The sequence below is a fragment of the Octopus bimaculoides genome, chromosome 7 (assembly GCF_046866305.1).
Source record: "Octopus bimaculoides isolate indiv1 chromosome 7, ASM4686630v1, whole genome shotgun sequence".
In the NCBI taxonomy this organism is placed as follows: Eukaryota; Metazoa; Mollusca; class Cephalopoda; order Octopoda; family Octopodidae; genus Octopus; species Octopus bimaculoides.
Window position 1 is genome coordinate 62,308,904 of NC_142934.1, and position 22,064 is coordinate 62,330,967.

At 35.9% G+C, this 22,064-nt stretch overlaps 1 protein-coding gene across 4 annotated transcripts in view; it reads left to right on the forward strand.

Moving 5' to 3' along the window:
- The window catches only part of LOC106874655 (pumilio homolog 3), a 31,813-nt gene that overhangs the window by 1,207 nt on the left and 8,542 nt on the right, over positions 1 to 22,064 (forward strand). The window contains exons 1-12 of one of the 4 annotated variants that reach the window (XM_014922449.3): positions 39 to 333; positions 2,466 to 3,070; positions 4,968 to 5,085; positions 7,351 to 7,471; positions 9,641 to 9,716; positions 10,823 to 10,916; positions 12,634 to 12,700; positions 14,511 to 14,580; positions 16,428 to 16,532; positions 17,350 to 17,453; positions 18,907 to 18,982; positions 20,134 to 20,232. In XM_014922449.3, the coding sequence (XP_014777935.1) occupies positions 2,468 to 3,070; positions 4,968 to 5,085; positions 7,351 to 7,471; positions 9,641 to 9,716; positions 10,823 to 10,916; positions 12,634 to 12,700; positions 14,511 to 14,580; positions 16,428 to 16,532; positions 17,350 to 17,453; positions 18,907 to 18,982; positions 20,134 to 20,232 (1,533 nt within the window). In that variant the 5' untranslated portion in view covers positions 39 to 333; positions 2,466 to 2,467. Of the gene's footprint in view, positions 1 to 38; positions 334 to 1,350; positions 2,171 to 2,465; positions 3,071 to 4,967; positions 5,086 to 7,350; positions 7,472 to 9,640; positions 9,717 to 10,822; positions 10,917 to 12,633; positions 12,701 to 14,510; positions 14,581 to 16,427; positions 16,533 to 17,349; positions 17,454 to 18,906; positions 18,983 to 20,133; positions 20,233 to 22,064 lie in introns of those variants that run through there. The other 3 variants (XM_014922451.3, XM_014922452.3, XM_089355440.1) reach the window with 3 other exon arrangements.

The window sequence follows — 22,064 nt, forward strand, 5'->3', positions numbered from 1 at the left end:
TTTCGGTAATATAACGAGTCGGGACATAATTATTAGTTACACCGTTCCGATGCAATTAACGTAACCTCATAAATAAAGCAGAGGAGACAAGAACCTGGTTAAGAATTCCCATAATTTTTATTCAACCATGCCAGGAATAATTTCTTGGTATATTTAATTAACTGAAAAGATCATTTTATTTACGATCTTTGATAATTATATGTAGAAAATTTAGCTGCTGAGAGATTGATGGTTTAAAACATTCTTTTGTATTCGCCACATTTCATTAAAAAAAATCTTCAAATTTGTGGATTATATTTTTACAAATTTAGTTTAAAATAGAAACATTTGAAGGTAAGCGATCGTTATAATATTTTTGTCCTTATTAACTTTATTTTTGTCCATTTTTTAAAACTTTATACTGTTTTATATTTAGTATTCACATCATTCATAAATTTTCGCCAAATTCGGACACGTGGTTCCATCTTGTATATTGAGTAAATAGAGACTGTCTTGAAAATCCATTCTTTTTTTCATTAATTCTGTTTATTTATAAGCTTTTATTAACAACCTGGACTACATGGACCTTGTCCTATTCCGTTAGAATATTTAAAAAAGTATCTAGTTTAATTTACTTCGTGATTTATCTCAGTTTTACCCCTAAATAACAAAATCCGTTAGATTAACATTTTAATAGATGAACTTCAGGTTAGTCAAAATATGTTTGTGACATATTTTAATTAATATATATATAAATATACTCAACAAGAACATAAAAAATAAAATGTATTTAGATTAGTTCTTTTCTTTCAAAACTTTATTATTTCGTTAGAAGTGGGGAAATGCTTTGAAGTATTTGTTTCAAGTCTTTACATTTTAAGTTCAAATCCTACCGAGGTTAGTTTTGCCTTTCACTCTTTCAGAGCCGATGAAAGTGTACCAGTCATGTACTGCGATCGACGTAATCGGTTAACTCCCTCCTACTAAAATTGCTGGCCTTGTACCAACATTTGAAATATTATTATTATTGGTGGAGATGGAGTATATGTAATCTGGGTATACCCCCATTTTTAAATTTTGTTTTTTTTTACGGAATCCTATGTTTCAGACCATGGAGAATCCGATTCTGGAAAAAAATTTTCAAAAATCTCAATTTCAAAATTTCGATCCCCCCCCCCCCCGGTTTTTATATAGATCCACAGGGTAAACCTAACCCTAACTAGTTTTGTGAGATTTGGCTGTTATTTCTAGCATGTAAATAGCCTGCTTGGTGTCGGGGGGGAATTGAAATTTTTCAAAAATTTTTTTTTCAGAATCGGAATCTCCATAGCCTAAAACGTGGGATTCCGTAAAAAAAAATTAATAAATAAGGGGGGGAAAGGTTCAGATTACATATAGTCCATCTCTACCTTATTGTTGTTGTGAAGTCGACGAGATGGCAAAATCGTTAACATGCCGATCAAAATGTTTAACGGCATTTCGGCCGTTTTTACATTCTGAGTTCAAATTCCGTCGGCATTGACTTTGCTTTGCATCCTCGCTCGGTCGATGTAATCAATTTACCCTTTCCCTGAAATTACTGGCCTTGTGTCAAAATTTGAAACCATTATTATTATTATTCTCGTGATATGCGATTTAAATTCTATTCTAAAAAAAATATGCTCTAACCAATATTATTTCCTGGATAATTAATCTAATATATTACAGTTATTTCACTAGTTGAATTTTCGTTTAATATCAACCTGTTGGATGTTGCTTTCCTTTCTTTTTCTTAATTCCATTTAAAGCGCGCATTTGATAATTCATTTTAATTGGACTATCATGTTTATTCACAAACTTCACCTCTAACATTGGATAATCATCTACGAAAATTGTTGTAGAGCTGAATCAGAAAAAAAATCTCGCATTGCATTTCAGTTACACTTGTAAGATGCTGGCCCAGTTTTTCAAAAATTCAGTTTCTTAAAACGGTTTCTTTGTTTCCTTCTCCCCCACCACCACTACATCGATTCCTTTCTTTAAATTGCGTGATATTATATCAGCCGCGTGTTTTATATCAGTCGAGTAGAGTTGTATTTTTATTTACTTTAGACAAAGTTAATTTCTATTAATTATATCTATATCTATATATATTGCTTGGTCTATTATTTAACTAGTTGCTCCTTGACATCTTAAAATATACGCGCTCTCGGTATGTATTGATTCTATAACGATTGTGTTGTAATTGGATCTATGCAGACACTTTCATTTAACTGAAAAGTAATGCGTTTATGATAGGGATAACTTTTTCTAGTTAATCGATATCAAGGCTATATTAAAATCATGTATCGAATTCTTTAGATTTTGTTGTTTCTGTGTAAAAAGTAAAATTATTTTCCTATATTTTAGTACATCATCTATGATTTGTGTATTATGTGTCTTGTATGTTTGTTTCTTTTAATTGTTGTTTTATCGTGTTATTGTATTTAATTGATTATTCTTTACAGCGATGGAAAGTCCCGAGGCCGCCGTCACAACAACTAAAAAGCATAAAAAGATCCGCCGCCACTCCACTAGTCTTGATGTTCATGCACAAAGTCTGCGTCGTCCACCCGAAGGAGACAGCATCATACAGAAAGAGCCTATGAAGCTTGCTCAACCGTCAATGCCAGCGCCCAAGAAAAAGATCGACAAAGCTGCAAACGCCAAGAAACGTAAACACAAAAACATTAGTTCAGACAGTGGTCTGGAGACTGCAAATGAAGAAGGAAATGCCAAAAAATCTAAAAATGACACAAAGTCTGATTTTCTCACTTCTCTTGGACCACTTAACGACATCAGTTCGATACATCCAGTTCTGGATAATACATTAGATAGTACTTTCTCGAAAAAATCGAAGAGTAAATTGGATGTAACTTGGGAGAAGGCTGTGTGTAGTGCACGAGGCCAACCCGATGGGGCTGAACTATCGATGAGGATTCAAAAGATGGCAGCTAAGACCCCACAATGTTCTGTTATTGAAGAACATGACGAAAATGACCAGCCAAGTGAAAGATGTGAAGAACAGACCGTGGAGGTGAAAAAGATGGAAAAGAAAACAAAATCTTTAAAGGTAAGATTTTCGTTTATTTTTATCATTTTTCCTTAATAATTTTAGGTCTCAAGCGTTTAAATAAATGAAAATACATAAAATAGAAATGTCTATGAAACTGGATTGAACTTGCTGTAAATAGAAATAAAATCTCGTTCTGTCATCTTTAGAAAGTGAAAGACACATAAGAAAATATAGTCCTAGATAGACAGTGCCTGGAAAGAAAGGCTAGTCATGGATTTAATACCTTTAATCATAAGTCATTTGTTCAGTCATGAAGAACTAGATTGTAATGATCAAAGTGGTTTCATCACTATGTTATACTGTTATTATCTCCTTCATATTGAGAGCATGGATGACAGGGTCCTGAACAACAACATGAAGAGAACAGTTGCGGTTGACACCTTGTCACCAGAGTAGGAACAATTTACCATTGTAAGCAGCATCATAAAATTGATGAGTATTTTAGATGGCCTATCGTACTGAGTTTGATGCTGTTCCTGTTGATCTTACCTGTAATAGGTTTGCCTCCAGTTAAAGGAACTTATCTCTCATCTGCTTACATAGAAACTGGGAATATGAGGAAGCACAAGTCTAATAGATTATGTAGATTTGTGAAATAACATTCACTTCATTGATTCACTAGATTTGGAGTGTACTGAAAGTAATACATTCACAGGCATGGCTGTGTGGTTAAGAAGTTTACTTCCCAACCATGTGGTTTTAGGTTCAGTCCCAGTATGCAGCACCTTAAACAAGTGTTCACTGCTCTAGCATCAGACCAACCAAAGCCTTGTGAGCAGATTTGGAAGACAAATGGAAAAGAAGCTTGTTGTATAGGACACTTGTTCCTGCCCTCTTTCTTGTTGACACTTATTCCTGCTGTCTTTCTTGTTAACTCTCTCTTTCTCTCTCAGGGTAACTATGTACAGCAAGATACCTGTTTCTCTCTCTCTCTCTGTCTCATAACCTTTCATCGTCTGATACCAGATCACCTATCAATGAAGGTACATGCCCTCCTCCACTCTCAGAGATCCTTGCCTTGCAAGCTACTTGGTGACCTTTCCAGTGCTTGTCACTTAAAAAGCATCCAGTCCACAATGTGAAGTGGCTGGCATTTGGAAGGGCATCCAACTGTAAAAATCATGCCAAAACTGATCTCGCCTCTGCTGGTGTCATGTAAAAAGCACCCAGTCCACTCTGTGTGGTGGTTGGTGTTAGGAAGGGCATTCAGTGGTAAAAACCATGCCAAAACAGATTCAGAAGTGTGGTGCAGTCTTCTGCCTGGCCAGCTCCTATCAAACCCATGCCAGCATGGAAGGTGGATGTTAAATAATAATGATGATGATGATGTGTGTTTGCTTGATTATATTTGCATTCACTTACTTGAAAGTCACAGCATCAGTGCTGTGAGCACTTTTATCAATAACTTGTGTACTTGTTTCATGCCTTTGAAATCAGGTGAAATAAGAGATCCTTTGCTTTGTGTTAAGAAAGGTAATCTGGCTGTAAAGCAGTACCTTAATAACATATTTTACCAAACCCATGCCCACATGGAAATATGAACAAACAACATATTTTTAACTGTCTGCTGCTCTAGCTCCAGACTAACCAAAACCTTGTGAGCAGATTTGGAAGAAAGAAATGATAAAGAAGCTTGTTGTGTAGCACACCTGTTCATGCTCTTTTCTTTCTCTGGCTGGGTAACCTCTCTCTCTCTCTTTCTGTCTCACTATATAACCTTTCAATATCCGATGCAAGATCACCTCCTACAATGCCCCCACCCCTTCTCAGATTCCTTGCCTTGCAAGTGACTTGGTGACCCTTCGAGTTCTCATGCCACTTAAAAAGCATCCTTATCAAATGTTGTCTTGTTTCAGTTTATGTTTACAAATTCTTAATTTGTTCTCTACCTCAGGTGAAAGTTAAGGGAGCAATGAAAAAGTTGAAGAAACTGAAAGACAGTAAATCACTTCCAGCTAAACTGAAAGGAAATAAGTTGAAAAATAAATTGACAAGTAAAGAAGCAGCTGGTGGTAAGTATCCTTCAGATTCCTATAGTTTCCTTTATTTTTTTCCTTGAATTTCATTAAGAATTAAACAGTACCATCATGTAATATATACATTTTTGAAATATTAGCAAAGCAGATTTTCTCAAAACCCCTGCATTATTTTGGCCACATTTTATTTATATTTTTGTCACTAAAATTCATACATAGTTTATTACTAATGAAATATACTGTGTATTAAATGTAATTGGTGGGTTTTAACAGAATACCAAAATCAGCACATGCATGACTATATGGTTACCAGGTTTGCTTTGCAACCACATAGTTTCAGGTTCAGTTCCACTTTGTAGCACCTTTTACTATGGTCCTGGCTGGCTGGTGCTTTGTGAGTAAATTTGGTTAGTGGAAACTACAAAGCCTGTTGCATACAGATGTGCATGTATATCTGTGAGTGTTGATATTCTGTGCTGTACTGTGCTAAGCTACAGACAGTGATGTTAGTTGACATTTCCCTGTCAACAAACCATCCTGAAGCTCTGTACCTTCATTGATAGTTTTCTTGAAAAACAGGTAACACTTAACAAGAAAAAGGATGTTTCCATCTATAATTCATCCTTTCAGGGTCACTAAAAAAATGTAATTAGTCACCCAATGGTGTCAATGTAATTGATTTTTCCTCTACCTTCAAAATTTCTGGTCTGGTGTTAAAAATTCGAAAGAATTATTAAGCTGTTGTTTATCAAATCTTCCTTACATGAAATTATAATGAAATGTTTTGATTTAAATATAAACTTTTTAGAATGATACATTTGTAGCACAACCTAGCATGATGTTAGACATGTTAAAGCTAAAGTTGAAATATAGGATATATATTTTCCTTTCTTTGTGATAGCTTTCATCACCCTTCAGTGTATGTACCATTTGAACTCTGAGCAAATTATCATGTAACATCTGTTTTCCATGCTGGCATGGGTTAGACAGTTTGAATGGAACTGGTAAACCAGAGAGCTGCACCAGGCCCCTGTCTGTTTTGGGTTGGTTTCTATGACTGGATGCCCTTCCTAATACCAACCACTTTACAGAGTATTGGGCATCTTTTACATGTCTCCAGCTCTGGCCACAATGATTTCACATAGTTTGATGTGTCTTCTCAAACACAGCAAATTGCTAGAAGTGTCAGTCACTTGTCATCAGCTCTGTAAGACTCAACAACCAACGATCATATTTCACCACCTCATCCCACATCTTCCTGGGTCTATTGCTTCCACAGTTAGAAATCAGCACTTCTTTATGCAGCTTTTCTCATCCATATGCATCACATTACCATACCAGCACAGTCTTCTCTTGCACACTATATCTGATGCTTCTAATACCCAATTTTTCTCTTAAGACATTTACACTTTATCATATGTGCACGCTGGTATTACACAACCTGTGGAGCATGCTAGCTTGATTTCTTTCAAGCCTTCACATGTGCTCTAAAGTCACGGCCCACGTTTCATTGATTATAATCAAAGTAGTTTGATCTCTATACTCATTTTTGTAAAGAACTGTAACCAAAGATATCATCCTAAAAGATCTTAAGAGATATACCAATTCCTGAGAAAGCTTTCTATGTCAAGTGTAATCCTGATTATAACTCTTGCAATCTTTTAACTTGTCTTCAATACACTACCTGATATAATTTATTTCTTATAACTTTCAAATTTGCCTTTCAACTTTTCAAAGGTTACTAAAAAAAAGTACTAATCTAGACTGATGGATTAACAGAACTGTAAGAACATTGGATCAGATACTTTGTATTTGTTCTGGCTCTATGTTCTAAGTTCAAATCCTGCAAATTAGCATTCTTGAGTGGGTAACTTAACCTGTTGTCAGGTATAAAATCTCTCTTATTTGCTACCTTGGATTCTTTTAGTAGAGCTTACTCTGCTTCTTGCATTCAAGCAAGATCCCTGGTTTGAAGATATTTCCCTCCCTCCATCCTGCTAGCCTTAGAGGCCTTTTAAAGGGTAATAAGTCCTACCTCTTCTGACTATATGATGATTAAAAATAAAAACCAGACGAGTTTTGAATGTTATAGCCTACAGATACTTTATTTTACCACAGTAGTTGTTTTATCACAGGAAGGTATCTCCACCCTTCTTCCTTCAAAGAAAATCACAAAATGAATTCGATAAGAACTAATTTTGCTTCTGAGTTCATAAGAAATATCTTATGTTCTTGTTTTATTGTATTTTAATCTGAGTTACTTTGTGTTTCTAATATTTTACTCTTCTCTCTTTGTAATAGATGCAAAGCGAACAAAAAAAGCTAATAAAAATGCGAAAGAGGAAAAAAAAGATTTTAAAAAGTTGAGGAATAATTACGCCCTGCTCCAAAGTTCAAAACAGATTTGGGAAGAACTGAGAAAGTAAGATTATTTTTCTGTGTTTATTTCTTGGAATTTTGTAATTACGTTGTGCAAAGTGGATGTGTGTTCTGTAAGATCCAGTTAAAAATTTAGTTCTTGTTATGAATCTATAAAGTCATATTCTTAATAGCTAAGCTTAAAGCTGTACCAGTCTAATCAGGATCCACAGGACCAGTGCATGTTGTTCTTTTTTTGTTTTTGTCTTGTAACATTTAGCAAATGGGAGGAACCTTTCCTCTTTGAAAGACACTAGTATATGGCAGTTTTTTTTTTTGTTTGTTTTTTTTTTATAGTGGCCAGGGAGTTAATTTACCACTTTTGGTAGCTTTGAGGAAACCTCTATGTTGTACAACTTTCTAACAAAAGCAGCCAAATCATTTGCAAAATACTCCCTACCATCTTAAATACAGAAGGACATGTTAGATAATGCAATCCTATACATATTCCTTAAAAAGACAGGATGGTCGTTGCTGGAACGTCTTTGACCATAAAGTCTGTTTAGTCAACATTTATAGAACTTGAAACAAAATGTATTTAGCTTTTAAGTACCATTATGGCCACATATACTGAGGGTGCTGGTGACTGAATACAACCTGACTACTTGTCTGCTGTTCTCTAATAAAAATAGTGATGGAAAAATGAGTGTTTAGAAATATATACTTTTTATAGAATTTCATAAGCAGCTAAGTTTATTCAAACTAATGCAACTTATCCATGGCATATGGTGGGGAAAAATACATATTTGTTTCCAAGTGAATAACTTTTATAGATAGGTACATTCTCACATTTACTGTAAGCAGTAGGAGTACTACATCAATTACAATTGTTTTGTGAGTTTGCTGAACTTACCTTTCAACTATTAAAGATCATTACAACTAGAATACTCTCATGAACATTACAATATCTTATGGCTATGGAAAACCACTATGATTGAAGCAACCATAATATTTGAAAGATTTAAGCTCACAATTTGATTATTTATAAAGCAACTGTTCAAAAAGGTAAAACTGAGAGATGCTTAGGAAGATGACTGACAAGAGTATATAGGCATCATTCACTTTAGGCTTTTTTCTTTAAAATTTCTAATTAGATTATTTCTGATCCGCTATCCTAAAAGTTATCCAATACTGATGCTGTGATACTATACAAAACATTATCTTGCCTTGTCTTATTTAATACAACTGAAAATAGGTGGTGAAATGTCTAATGTTAGAACATCAGATTTGTTTTAAGTTTCTGCTTTCAGAGTTCAAATCTTATTGAGGTCAACTTCACCTTTTATGCTTTTGCAGGGTAGATAATAAAAAATACCAATTCATAGCAGTGAACTGGTAAAACTATAAGTACATCAGACCAGATGCTTTGTAATATTATGTTTCTGGTTCTTTTGTGTTCTGAATTCAAGTCCTGTCATGGCCTACTTGGGTAGTAAACATAAGCCATCACCCAGTTTGAAACCCTGAGTGTTTTCAGCAAAGTTTTGGGCCAGATCTCCAGTTCAAGGCACCTTCCTGTTAACCCCTGTAATGGGTTGTTGGGCACTGCCTTCCTTCTTGACTAAAAGATAAAAAAAAAATTAAGGTCCAATTCTTTAAGTAATCAGTGTTGACGATATCATCCATATATGAAACTAAATCTCATTCACCCGTATTCTTGAATTTACCAAATTCATGTGACTTAGTGACTAGGGTATTCTATTCACGATTGTGAGATTGTGTTCAATTCCTGGCAACACATTGTGCTCTTGAGCTAGACATTTTATTTCACATTGCTCCAGGCTATTCAGCTGACAAAAGTGAGTAGTACCCGTATTATTTGAAAGGCCCAGCCTTGTCACACAGTGTGTCATGCTGAATCTCCTTGAGAAGGTACACATGTCTGTGGGGTGCCCAGCCTTTGCTTGTTAATTTCACTTGCAAGTTGTCCCATTGTTCAAATCAGCTGAAACACTCATCGTCATAATTGACAGAGAGTCAATTATGATAGCGGCCACTATCCAAATTATGCTGACATGGAACTCTTAATGTAAACTTCTAGAGTTAATTAAACTAAATGTCAATAATATCTATGTGTATAATATATATCTCGGTATAGTGGAAATTAGTCATGTCTTTTTAAAATGTCCAAGAATTTGTGTACTTTAGTAATATGTAATGGTTTTTTTCACAGACATGACTTGACTGTTGATAAGCGAGTCAAACTTTGCAATGACCTTATGGATATATCAAAAGGCAAAACACAAATGGTGAGTTTACTATATTTGTTATAAGTATCTCCTTTATCGTCTAAATTTTTTCCTGTCACTTTGTGAGTGGGTAAGAAGACAGTTACAGGCTATGTGAAAAAGAAATGTAATAGAAAAACAATCTCACATAGGTTCATAATTTTTTTTTTTTTTTTTTTTTCAGGTATTGGTTGTGCTATTAGTTGTACGATATACATTCAAATATTGGCCATGCTAATTTTTTACATTTTTAGTTAAATAATTATTGTGTGGCTAAAAAGTAAGTTAGACTCTGTCTGAAGACCATTCTAATTATAGGCATCGACATCGCTGCATAGTTGAGACATTTGCTTCCAAACCACATGGTTTCCAGTTCAGTCCCATTACATGACATCTTGGGCAAATGTCTTCTGCTATAGTACTGGGCTGACCAAAGTCTTTTGAGTGGATTTGATAGTTGGAACCTTTAAGAAACCCGTTTTGTGTGTGTGTGTGTGTGTGAATCAGAAAAGGGTCCAAGGTCTTTCTCAAACCATAGGCTCATATGGTTGGTTTCCCAGATTCTGTGGCATATATAATGCTCACCTGGATAGGATTCCAATCTGTCACAGGATTATTCACTTTTGCCAGTTGAATGGACTGAAGTAATATGAAGTGAAGTGTTTTTCTCAAGAACACAACTCATCACCTAGTCCAGGAATTGAAACCACAATCTGACAATCATGAGTGCAACACCTTAACCACTAAGCCGCACACCTTCACACATGTGTGTGTTTGTTTGTATGTGTGCATGTATGTATGTATGTCACTGTCTCCTTGTATTAACATTTCATGATAGGTGTAAGTGTGCGTCACTCTCATGCAAGTGATGTCCTTTGTTTCCAATCTTCCAGGACATGTCTGGTCATTGGGAAACAGGTAAAGGTTGATGACAGTAAAGGCATCCCACCAAGCAAATTCCGTCTGATCCACACGAGCATATAAAAGTGGGCACTAAACGATGGTGGTGATGATAACTATTACTACATGATAAATGTCATACTAATTTGTATAACTTCACTTTATTTTTGTTGCTATCTATATCTCATCTAGCTACTCATTAAAATGTAATTTCTTCTCTATTTCAGATGGCCTTCACTCATGATGGTGCCCGAGTATTACAGTGTCTTATTCAATTTGGGAACATGGAACAGAGAGCTACCCTCTTTGATGAACTAAAACGTATGTCATTTATTAGATATATGATAGAATCAGTTATTTTATTTCCCTCTTCCCCCTCTCTCCAAAGAAATATATTTGCAGTTAGGAAAGGAAAATGATAACATAAAATGGTAAAGAATGCGGTTTATTCCTTATTTATCAACAGCTTTCAGATTTATAAAGAAATTGGTAGAAGAACTCTAAAAACAGAACATCCATATTATTCTTAGATTTGACATCTGACTGTCTCCACTCCATCTACTTCTCACCCTTCTCCACATTCTTGCAACTGTACCCATCCCTAGGTGGGTAGCTCAGTGGTTAGAGCATCGAGATCAATCATGAGGTAATGAGTTTGATTCCTCGACTGGGCTTTGTGTTGTGTTCTTGAGGAAGACACTTTTATTTCATGTTGCTCCAGGTCACTGGTGCCCAGCTGTATCGGCTTTTGCCCTTCCCTGGATAATATCGGTGGCATGGAGATGGGAGGCTGGATTGCAAGGGTGACTGCTGGTCTTTCATAAACAACCTTACCTGGACTTGTGCCTTGCAGGGTAACTTTCCAGGTGCAATCCATAATCATTCATGACTGAAGGGGTTCTTTACCCCTTTTTTATTCATCCGTGCCAATTCTCCTGTCTTCATACTCTCTTCTATTCCCCTTCATGTTACATTGAGTGATACATTCCAGCACCACTCCAGATACCCATGTAAAATATGAAGTAGCTATAGGTCTCCCCAACAACAAACTTGTCAGTGATCACTCCATCTCACTTTCACTTAAGGAGACTCTTTAATCTTGTGAGTTACTAGGTGACTTCACTAATGCTGGTGCTTTGATAAAAGTACCTAGTACATTCTGTAAAGTGGCTGGCATTTGGAAATGTATCTAACCATAGAAATCATGCCAAAACTGAGACACTTGAGCAAGAAGTGGTCCTCTAGCTTATTGGATCCTCTCAATCCATCCACTTCATGTCAGCATGGAAAGCAGATTTTAAAATGATGATGATACAAATTCTCAGTTCTAACAAAGTTGGTGGTGGGTGAAATTTTAACATCCATGCTTTCTCCAAGTATTCTAGAGACCACACTAAAATTATTCTATGCACCAGAGAAAATTTTTGGTAAAATGCATCAGAAGTGGGTGATTGCAACTATCTAGCCTTGGTCATCAATATCATCATCGTTTAATGTCTTCCTTGCATCTTGACATGAGTTGGACGGCTTAACAGGAGTTGACCAGGCTTCTGTGTTTGTTTTGGCATGATTTTTACAGCTGGATGCCCTTCCGAATGCCACTTTACAGTGTGGACTGGATGCCTTTTAAGTGGCACCAGCACTGGCAGGTTCACCAAGTAACTTGCAAAACAGGGAATATTTGCGAAGGGAGGAGATAGAGCAAATTTGCTCTGCATTATCAAATAATTATATGATAAACACAATCTCAATAAGATTCTTGTGGGAAGTTTATTGTGCTGGTAAGATTTAATTTGTCAAGTGGAAGCGTTCAATTGCATCTGGGAAATCAAAACAATCATGGACTGGGTTCATTGACAGTTTTGTAGGGGCAATTGAAATACATAATAATTAGGTGGATTTAGGTGCAGGCAAGGTTGTAGTTAAGAAGTTTGTTTCACCTCATACCAGTTTCAACTTATATTCAAATATGTATATGTATTTACATTGTCATCTTTTCCTATCAACTTATTCTTTACTTTGCAATTTCATTCTCTAGATAAAGTTGTTGAGATGGTCGAGTCAAAATATGCAAAATTCATTGTCCGAAAATTTCTTAGTTATGGGTAAGTTGATTGTACTCATATATTCTCTCCAATATATTTTTTGCTCAAAATTATTACATATGTTCATGTTCAATAAAACTTACAAAACAAAGAAGGTATCCCTAAATCTTAGAAAATGTTGTTTTTTTTTTTCCTGCTGGTTCCACCAAAGCTGCTGCACAAGAATGTTAAAAACCGCTTTGAATGTTATATGGAAAGCATTTAACTAATGAGCAGTTTTATCAAGATCTACCCAAAGTGGCTGAGAAGAATGAGAATTGCTGATCATTGCAATGCATAACCTATGCAGACAGTTTGCTTCAGGACAGCCAAATGTTGATGAATTAAGAACAAGCATAGGGCACCGTGATGGCTGGCATGCTTGCATGAAATCATTGAAGCATCTGGGAGGATGGCCAAACTAAACTAAACTCTACACTAAAAAACTGCTTTCAGTTGATGTCAGGGGTTATGTGAATGGCATGGCACCTGCAAGAAAAACTGCTAGTAAGCATATAGGATTAAGGTGTTTGTAAGAGGTTTAGCTTTATCAGAGGTCCATCCACCCTATACCAGCATGGAAAGAAATGGCAGTTACAATATACCTGGGAATAAGAAAAAAATATCACGATAATTTGCTACTTTGCCCCATCTTTTTCCTTTTGTGGTACTAAAATTATCAGAAATTGTTGCCATTTTCTATCTAAATGTCCAACTCTTGTGCTATTATTGTTTGTTATCTCCAAGATAACTTCAATATAAGGCATTCCAACTATAATGATTCTATTTTTTATTCAATGTATTTACTACTAAATATATGGCTTTCAAATGGAAGGATGTGGTTTGAGAGAGATTTAGGTGCTACTTTTAACAGGCCAACTGACTCTTATATAGGATTATTAGCATTTGACCTGGTGTTTAGCCTAGTCAGCCTTGATCAAACCAACATTTAATCACAGACAATTCAGCCATAGCCATCACACCTTCAAGTATTTCACATCCCGGCACTATAGTATGTAGTGTAACCTTTTTATGGTGTAAGATATAATTTGAGGGACATTCAGCTGTTATTTCTAGCGAGTCAACTAACCACATTTGTGTTCTGTTAGAAAGCTGCTCTAGTTAGTTTAGGTTAGAGCTTAACTATCTGTCTGGGGAAGAAAGGTGTGACATTATCTATTATGTCACTAGGATCTGTAAATTACCAGTAATATGTTCAAGCCATTCATTCTATTTTGATGCCCGCCAATTCTACATGTACATACACACCTTTTACTAAAGTTAAGGTAAAATATCCAAAATAGAGAGAGAAAAACTGTTCATGTTTAGACCATAAGTTTGAATCATCTACACTACTGAAGGCTATTAAGTTGATTTCTTTTGAATCTAATTTAACAAGCTTTTGTAGTAAATAAATCATTGATCTCCCTGGAAAAATTACTAGTGGGGACACAAGCATCTTATCCAAGAGGATCGTGTCACTAAAAATATGTACTGATCCTTGTGGACTTTATCAGAATGGCCTTGTTCTTAAGTTAAAGAAAACAGGAATGTTATTGTGAAGATCAGTTGATCAGTAAATTTCCATATAACCCTCAAATGAAAATGTCACATTTTTAATATAAAAATATACCTGGGAATAGATTTTACAGGAATGGAATAAGTATGGTCCATTGGATGAGAAGTATCTAATTCAGCTTGTTTATGAAGAAAAACAAAAAGATGTCTTTATAATTTTATTTTTTATAAACTAGAATTAAAGACATAATATATGCATTGGTGTTGTTTTAATATTAGATTGGTTTCAATTATATTTAAATTTCTTTTACAGCTCAAAGACTGAACGAAATGCAGTATTTAAGTCACTTTGCAGCCAAGCAAGTAGACTTATTAGACACAGAGTGAGTATAAAAATTAGCACGTAAGAAAGTCAACTAGCTTGACCATGGAATCCATTATTTTTTATTGTTTTTCAGTTCCACTTAAACTGTTCCCACCTTCTTTTTTGTAATGTGAGTTACTGTGTAGCTTCCCTATATCAAGAAACCTGTTCTGTTCTGGACCCTTTTCTTTCATTTAAACACCTTGTCCCATAGCAGAAAGCCACCACTTTTCTACTGTAGCCACATTTAAGTTACAGGCTGCAAGCTTACCTCATCATCATCATCATCATCATCGTTTAACGTCCGCTTTCCATGCTAGCATGGGTTGGACGATTTGACTGAGGACTGGTGAAACCAGATGGCAACACCAGGCTCCAATCTAATTTGGCAGAGTTTCTACAGCTGGATGCCCTTCCTAACGCCAACCACTCAGAGAGTGTAGTGGGTGCTTTTACGTGTCACCCGCACGAAGGCCAGTCAGGTGGTACTGGCAACGGCCACGCTCGAAATGGTGTCTTTTATGTGCCACCCGCACAAGAGCCAGTCCAGGGGCACTGGCAACGATCTCGCTCGAAAATCTTACGAAGGCCAGTCAGGCGGTACTGGCAACGGCCACGCTCAAAATGGTGCATCTTATGTGCCACCCGCACAAGAGCCAGTCCAGGGGCACTGGCAACGATCTCACTTGGCTTGCCGGGTCTTCTCACGCACAGCACATTTCCAAAGGTCTCGGTCAGTAGTCATCGCCTCGGTGAGGCCCAATGTACGAAGGTCTTGCCTCGACTTGAAAAAAAGCACCCAGTACATACTGTAAAGTGGTTGGTTTTGGAAAGGGTATCCAGTCATAGAAACCTTGCTAATGCAAATATTAGAGCACAATGCAGTCTTTAGACCTGTCAGGTCTTGTTAAACAGTCCAACCCTTGCTGGCATATCACATGGGTGTTTGACAATGATAGGGATGTCTATCTTTGCTACAACCATTTTATTACAATGCAAAATAAGACATTGATATTGCTGCTATCAATATCTGCTGTTTGTGCACAAGGAATGTGTATTATTAATAAATATGGTTGAATCTTCCTTCACTTTGCTTGTTTCAAACTCTGATTTCGAAATGTTTCAAATCAACATTATTTTAATATCCACTTTTCCATGCTTGCGTGGTTCAGATGGAATTGAGAAACAGATTTTCTACCACCAGATACCCTTTCTGTCACCAACCCTTACCTGTTTCCATATAAGGTAGTATTTCCCCATGGCCAGAAATCTTTTTACTGGAAACTGGAAACACAGCATTCCACTTATATGCCAGTAGTATTTGTTTACAAATATCGCATGATCTCAAGACGAGGAGACGCAAACTCACATATATGTATGTACATACATATACACACACACAAAATGGGCTTCTTTCAGTTTCTGTCCATCAGATTTAGTCATAAGGCTTTGGTCAGCTCAAGACTATAGTTGAAACACTTGTTCAAGGTGCAATGGTATTTGAACCCATAAGCACTTGGTTGGAAAGCAAACCTCTTTAACCACACAGCCATTCCTGCACCTATTCCTCAAAACTTAAGAATTATATCACAATATGTGAAAATGGTGCAGCAGTCCAGATTTATTACAGAAGAGACAAATGAAGTATAATTCTCATACATTTTTTTAATGGCATTAGTAATATAATTGAGGTGAAATGGCTTTGACTGGAAATTGAAACCACTCTGTAGGTCCAGGTCCTCAGACAGTTACTTTCAATCACTTCATTCTTTCCCCCCACCTCATCATTATCGTGAAGCAGTTCAGAAGACATGGAATATATTGCTGTATGTTGACCTTAAAACATGTATTTCCATTTGTTTTTAGGAAGCGTCAGAAATCATTGAATATACATTTAATGAATATGCAAATGCAACACAACGCCAAGCACTCTTGGAGGATTTCTATGGTGCAACTTATAAGTTTTTGAAGGTATTATTGCAATTTTTTCAGTATTTTCAGACTCTCCATTTATAAGCACCATTGCATTCTTTTAAGTGAATGTACCTGAGTCATTCAGAAATCCTTAGTTAAAGGAATAATTCTGTGATTATAATCATTCTTGCTTTTCAGTTTGTTTTTTTCTTTTTTCATTGTTGTTATCAGGGGGAACCACAGAACAGCAAAATTGATAAACTGTTGGACAAAATACTTTGCAGTGTTGAGTTCCATCCTTATAAATTCTAGATCCAAATCTTGCCAAGGTCGACTTCCTCAGGGTTGTTAAAATAAAATTAGTCAAATATAGGAGTAGGGTTGATGTAACTGATTGTCCCTTTCTCCCTAAATGTACATAACCCTGTTACTGTTTGATACGCTCTCAGCTTTTGCAGGCCTTGTTTTATTTTCATGTTAAGTGAATGAGAGAATTTCTTTCCTTTGGATGAGATGCTAGTTTTTTTTTTTTTTTTAAAGCTAATTTTGCTTATTGATCTTGCACCCTCATGATGATCAGATAAACTGAAATAATGCAGAATGTTATTCTACCCAGAAACAATTTACTCACAGTGGATTTCAAGCCAAAACCTATAATGAAGTAGTAGGCCAATAGAATATCTACATAGCCATTTTACTACTACTATTAAAATAATGAGAATGTATAAAAACAAAATTCATCGTCATTTAACGTCCGCTTTCTATGCTGGCTTAGGTTGGACGCTTTGACTGAGGGCTAAATTATTATTATCAATCTGTTTTCTGATAATTTTCTTCTTTTAATTCACTCACAACTGCTTTTTTATTCTTCTAGAATGATCAGATCACCTGCTTACAAGATATGTTTAATGCATACCCCAAGAAGAAGGAAACAATTTTGGATAACATGAAGGAGATTTTAGTTCCTCTCATTGAAAAGTGAGTAGCATTTCAACTCATTTATTTCAGAATTAAGTATAGAAACTTAAGATAATTTTAAGATCCATTTTGATGTTCTCATATTCCCACACCCTCTAGTAGACACTATCCACTGATTTTTCATCATCATTTAACATCCATGTTCGACTGTGTTGTCATGGGCTGGATGGTTTGACAAAGTCGAACAAACCCAAGGACTGTATCATGCTCCCCTGTCTACTTTAGTATGGTTCTTATGGCTGGATGCCCTAACACAAACCACTATTCAGCGTGTACTTGGCGATTTTCTCATGTCACCAACAGAACATACTGTGTGTGCATGACATAAAAAATCACTTCTACTCATACTCTGTCGATGCTAAAACATGTAGAGAAAAAGCACATGGATTTCCATGTACAGTTTCCATCTATTAAATTGATCAACCCAAGGCTATACTAGAAGACTCTTACCTAAGGTGTCATGCAACTGGATTGAACTTAAAACTCATGGTTGCAAAGTTATTTTCGTAACCACACAACTTCTAATAAAATCTAACATCTGTCTGTGTAATAAATCATTATTTTATTTACTGTAGTAATAAGAGTCTGCCTGTACAAATCACTCACATACTATATCTTTTATCTTTTACTTGTTTGTCATTGGACTGGCCATACTGCTTTGATGGGTTTAGTCAAATCAACCCCAGTACTTTTTTTTTAGAAGTGGTACTTATTCTATTGGCCTCTTTTGTCGAATCACTAAGTTATGGGGGCACAAACGCACACATATATATATATATATATATATACACGATGGGTTTTTTCCAGTGTCTGTCTACCAAATTCACTCAAGGCTTTGGTCATCCTGAGGCTGTAGTAGAAGACACTTGCCTGAGGTGCCACACAGTGGGACTGAACTCAGAGTCATGTGGTTGGGAAGGAAGCTTCATATCACACAGCCACGCCTGCACCTATAAATGTATATAAATATATATGATGGGCTTCTTTCAGTTTCCTCTACTAAATCCTCTCACAAGGCTTTGGTTGGCCTGAGGCTTTAGTAGAAAACACTTATGCCTAAGGTGCCACACAGTGAAACTGAACCCATGGCCGGGATGCAAGCTTATTAACAGATATTAGAGCACAATGTTTTCTTTGGACCTATCAGATCTTTTCACACTATCCAACCATTGCTGGCATGGCATATGGGTGTTAAATGATGATGATGATGATAACAATTGGAGATAGGGAGTTCTAACTTTGCTACTGAACCTGGTGTATTTATATCTCCATGACAAAGCAGTTCGACAAAAGCAACCAATAGAATAAATACCACGCTTTGCAAAAAAAGGTTGGGATGTAAGCTTCTTAGCCATACAGCCATGGGCTGTATTTCTTCTAAATGATTTAAAATACTTAATACTAAATATTTCATGACATCCGCTTAATATTTGAAGTTTTTTCAAATTTTCAGGAGCCTGTTGAGTCACTCAATCATCCATCGTCTTTTTTCGGAATATTTCTTATATGCAGATAAAGCTATGCGAACTGTAAGTATTGTTCCTTTATAATCAATCAATTCAAATCAGTTTTACTACAAAACAATGATAAACCATTGAATGAATAAATAATAGGTATATTCTTTAATGGAGTCTTCTTGGCTGCTATATTAAGCTATTTCAGTCAATATATACTTCCTTCTTTTTGTTAAGTAGCATTGGTGAGTTCTATTGAAGCAGGGTTATGGCATGTAGACAGCTAATCAAACAATATGCAACCCATATTAATTGCTGTGACCATCTGGTCTTTATTGCAGGTCATGCTTTCATAAGATTAAGGACTTAAAACAAATGGTCAAATTTATCTGCTACATTTAGCAGGTTGAGTAACTACATAGAAGCCTGCCCCCCTTTTGTTTTGGTATGTTATCAATGATGGTATCAGCATCCCTCTCTATTACAATCTGTTTCCTTTTCACTTTTTGACTGTTATTTCTAAAATTCTGGTGGTCTCTAATCCAATCATCACAGCATGTACTTGAGTGATCAACATAAAATCAACTTTTAATGGATTTCAAGTCAACATGTTCAAATTAAAGACATCTTCCAGTCTTTCTATAATTGAAATTTATGTCTACCTCTCTCTCTCTTTCTTTAAGTACTAAAGGTTAGTTTAAGCGGTAGCTTTCCCAGTTCTTAGGTTTGAGTTCATGCTCAGCATTGTCCAATAGATACATAGATTTCTTTTAAAATAAGACTGGTGCATGTTACCAACTTTCAGTTCAAGAAAAAATATTTTGGTATTCATAGCTTTTTTTAAAAAATTTTTTTTTATATATATGTCTATTGTACTGCAGGTGAAATGACTTTAGCTAAGAACTGAAACCTAATTGTGGTACTTACTCTATCAGGAGCTTGCTTCGTACTCTTTATTATTTTTACCCCTGTTATAAACCAAAACCGAATATAGGATGTGAAGTTACATCTCTTGAATTCAACTCCAAACAAACAATTATATTTATGCTTCTGTTTGTATGTACCCCATTCTTAAGAAGTGAACTTTGATATAATGTCCACTTGAGATTTCCTCCTAAGTCTAAAAATCAGTGATAAAAATAACAGAATTTTGATAACTTGAATGTGTCTTGATGTTTGTCCCTTTTTAATCTGATTCTTAAATATTATTGCTTATTTTTTTATAGGAAATGATAACTGAATTGAGAGAGGGCATTGTAAATATGGTGCATTCCCGAGATGGTGGACGTGTTGCTATGAAATGTATATGGTATGGTAACACCAAGGTAAACATGACTTGTGTTCTAAAAGCTTTTGTTGGATTCTTTCTTATTTATGACATCTCTATTTAGTTACAGGTTCACATTTACTCTAAAAGCATTACAGGCCATATTTCCACTGTTTGACTCTCATGGAGGGATGCCTGGGGTTAATTAAACTGGTTATATCTGGCCAATATATTCTACCTGTTTAATATTCAAACTGACCAGATCCAGCCTTTCACACATGTCTTACAAAGTTATCTTAAAAATAACAATCACATTATTGAGATCTTGAAGCTATGAGATAACAGGTGATTAATTCAAAAGCATGTGAATAAATAATATTTAACAGAATAATCTAAATGCTAAAGGGTTAAATAATGAATTGAAATGTGCCATATTTTTAATCTTTAAGTTATTACTTAAACTTTATATATATATATCATCATCATCATCATCATCGTTTAACGTCCGCTTTCCATGCTAGCATGGGTTGGACGATTTGACTGAGGACTGGTGAAACCGGATGGCAACACCAGGCTCCAGTCTAATTTGGCAGAGTTTCTACAGCTGGATGCCCTTCCTAACGCCAACCACTCAGAGAGTGTAGTGGGTGCTTTTACGTGTCACCCGCACGAAAACGGCCACGCTCGAAATGGTGTCTTTTATGTGCCACCCGCACAAGCCAGTCCAGGGGCACTGGCAACGATCTCGCTCGAAAATCCTACGGGAGCCAGTCAGGCGGTACTGGCAACGGCCACGCTCAAAATGGTGCATCTCATGTGCCACCCGCACAAGAACCAGTCCAGGGGCACTGGCAACGATCTTACTTGGCTTGCCGGGTCTTCTCACGCACAGCACATTTCACACACATATATATATATATATATATATATATATATATATGTATATATATATATATCGTGACTTTTGATGAGTTGTTTGAGAGTCATTATGAAATATCATAATCTCTATGTATGTTACAAAAGGGAAGTGATATGTGGGTAACTTAGCTCATAGTATACATTTGGAAATTATGTTTGCAGCACATGTGAAATGATATGCCAGGAACAAAACCCACATCAGAGACTTAATTTCTCTAGAAATTATCACCTCTTTACTCAGTTTGCACACTTCAGTTCTACAATGCTGTTATTAAAATTAATATACAGCATAAGGTGATGAGCTGGTAGAACTGTTAGCATGTCAGGCAAAGTGCTTTGCAGCATTTCATCTGTCAAATTCCACCAAGGTCGACTTTGTCTTTTGTCCTTTCCAGGTTGATAAAATAAGTACCAGTTGAGCACTGGGGTCAATGTAATTGACTTACCTCCTCTTGCTGGCCTTGTGCCAAAATCTGAAACCAGTATTAATGTAGTGTAAGTCGCCAAGTGTTGGAGTACCATGTTGTGCTAAGAACAGTTTCTCAGTTTCTTGGCTGTTTTAACTGAGCTTTTTGGAAGATCTCATTTCAGTATTATAAACTGTTACACTATGTGTACATTAGTAAGTTGTACTTTCTCATGCTGTCTATTTACAGTTACTGGACATTTTTTTTTGTGTGTGTGTTGTTTAAAAACCTTCCAATGTTTAGGCCTTGAATTTCTTGAATTATACTGTTTAGCTTATAACTATGCTGCATATGACAGCATGATTGGTCTGAGTCAATGTAGGATACCAGACAACCCATGGAAAGGTCAGTAATACTCAATCTATCCAATTGTAAATTGGTGCCATAAGATAAAGAGTACCATATTATTGCACACAGCAACAGTACTGTAAAGTTGATGGGTGTTTTGTTAGCTTACATTGTTGATATGGGATGGGCTCCGACAAACTTACCCTAAACACATTTG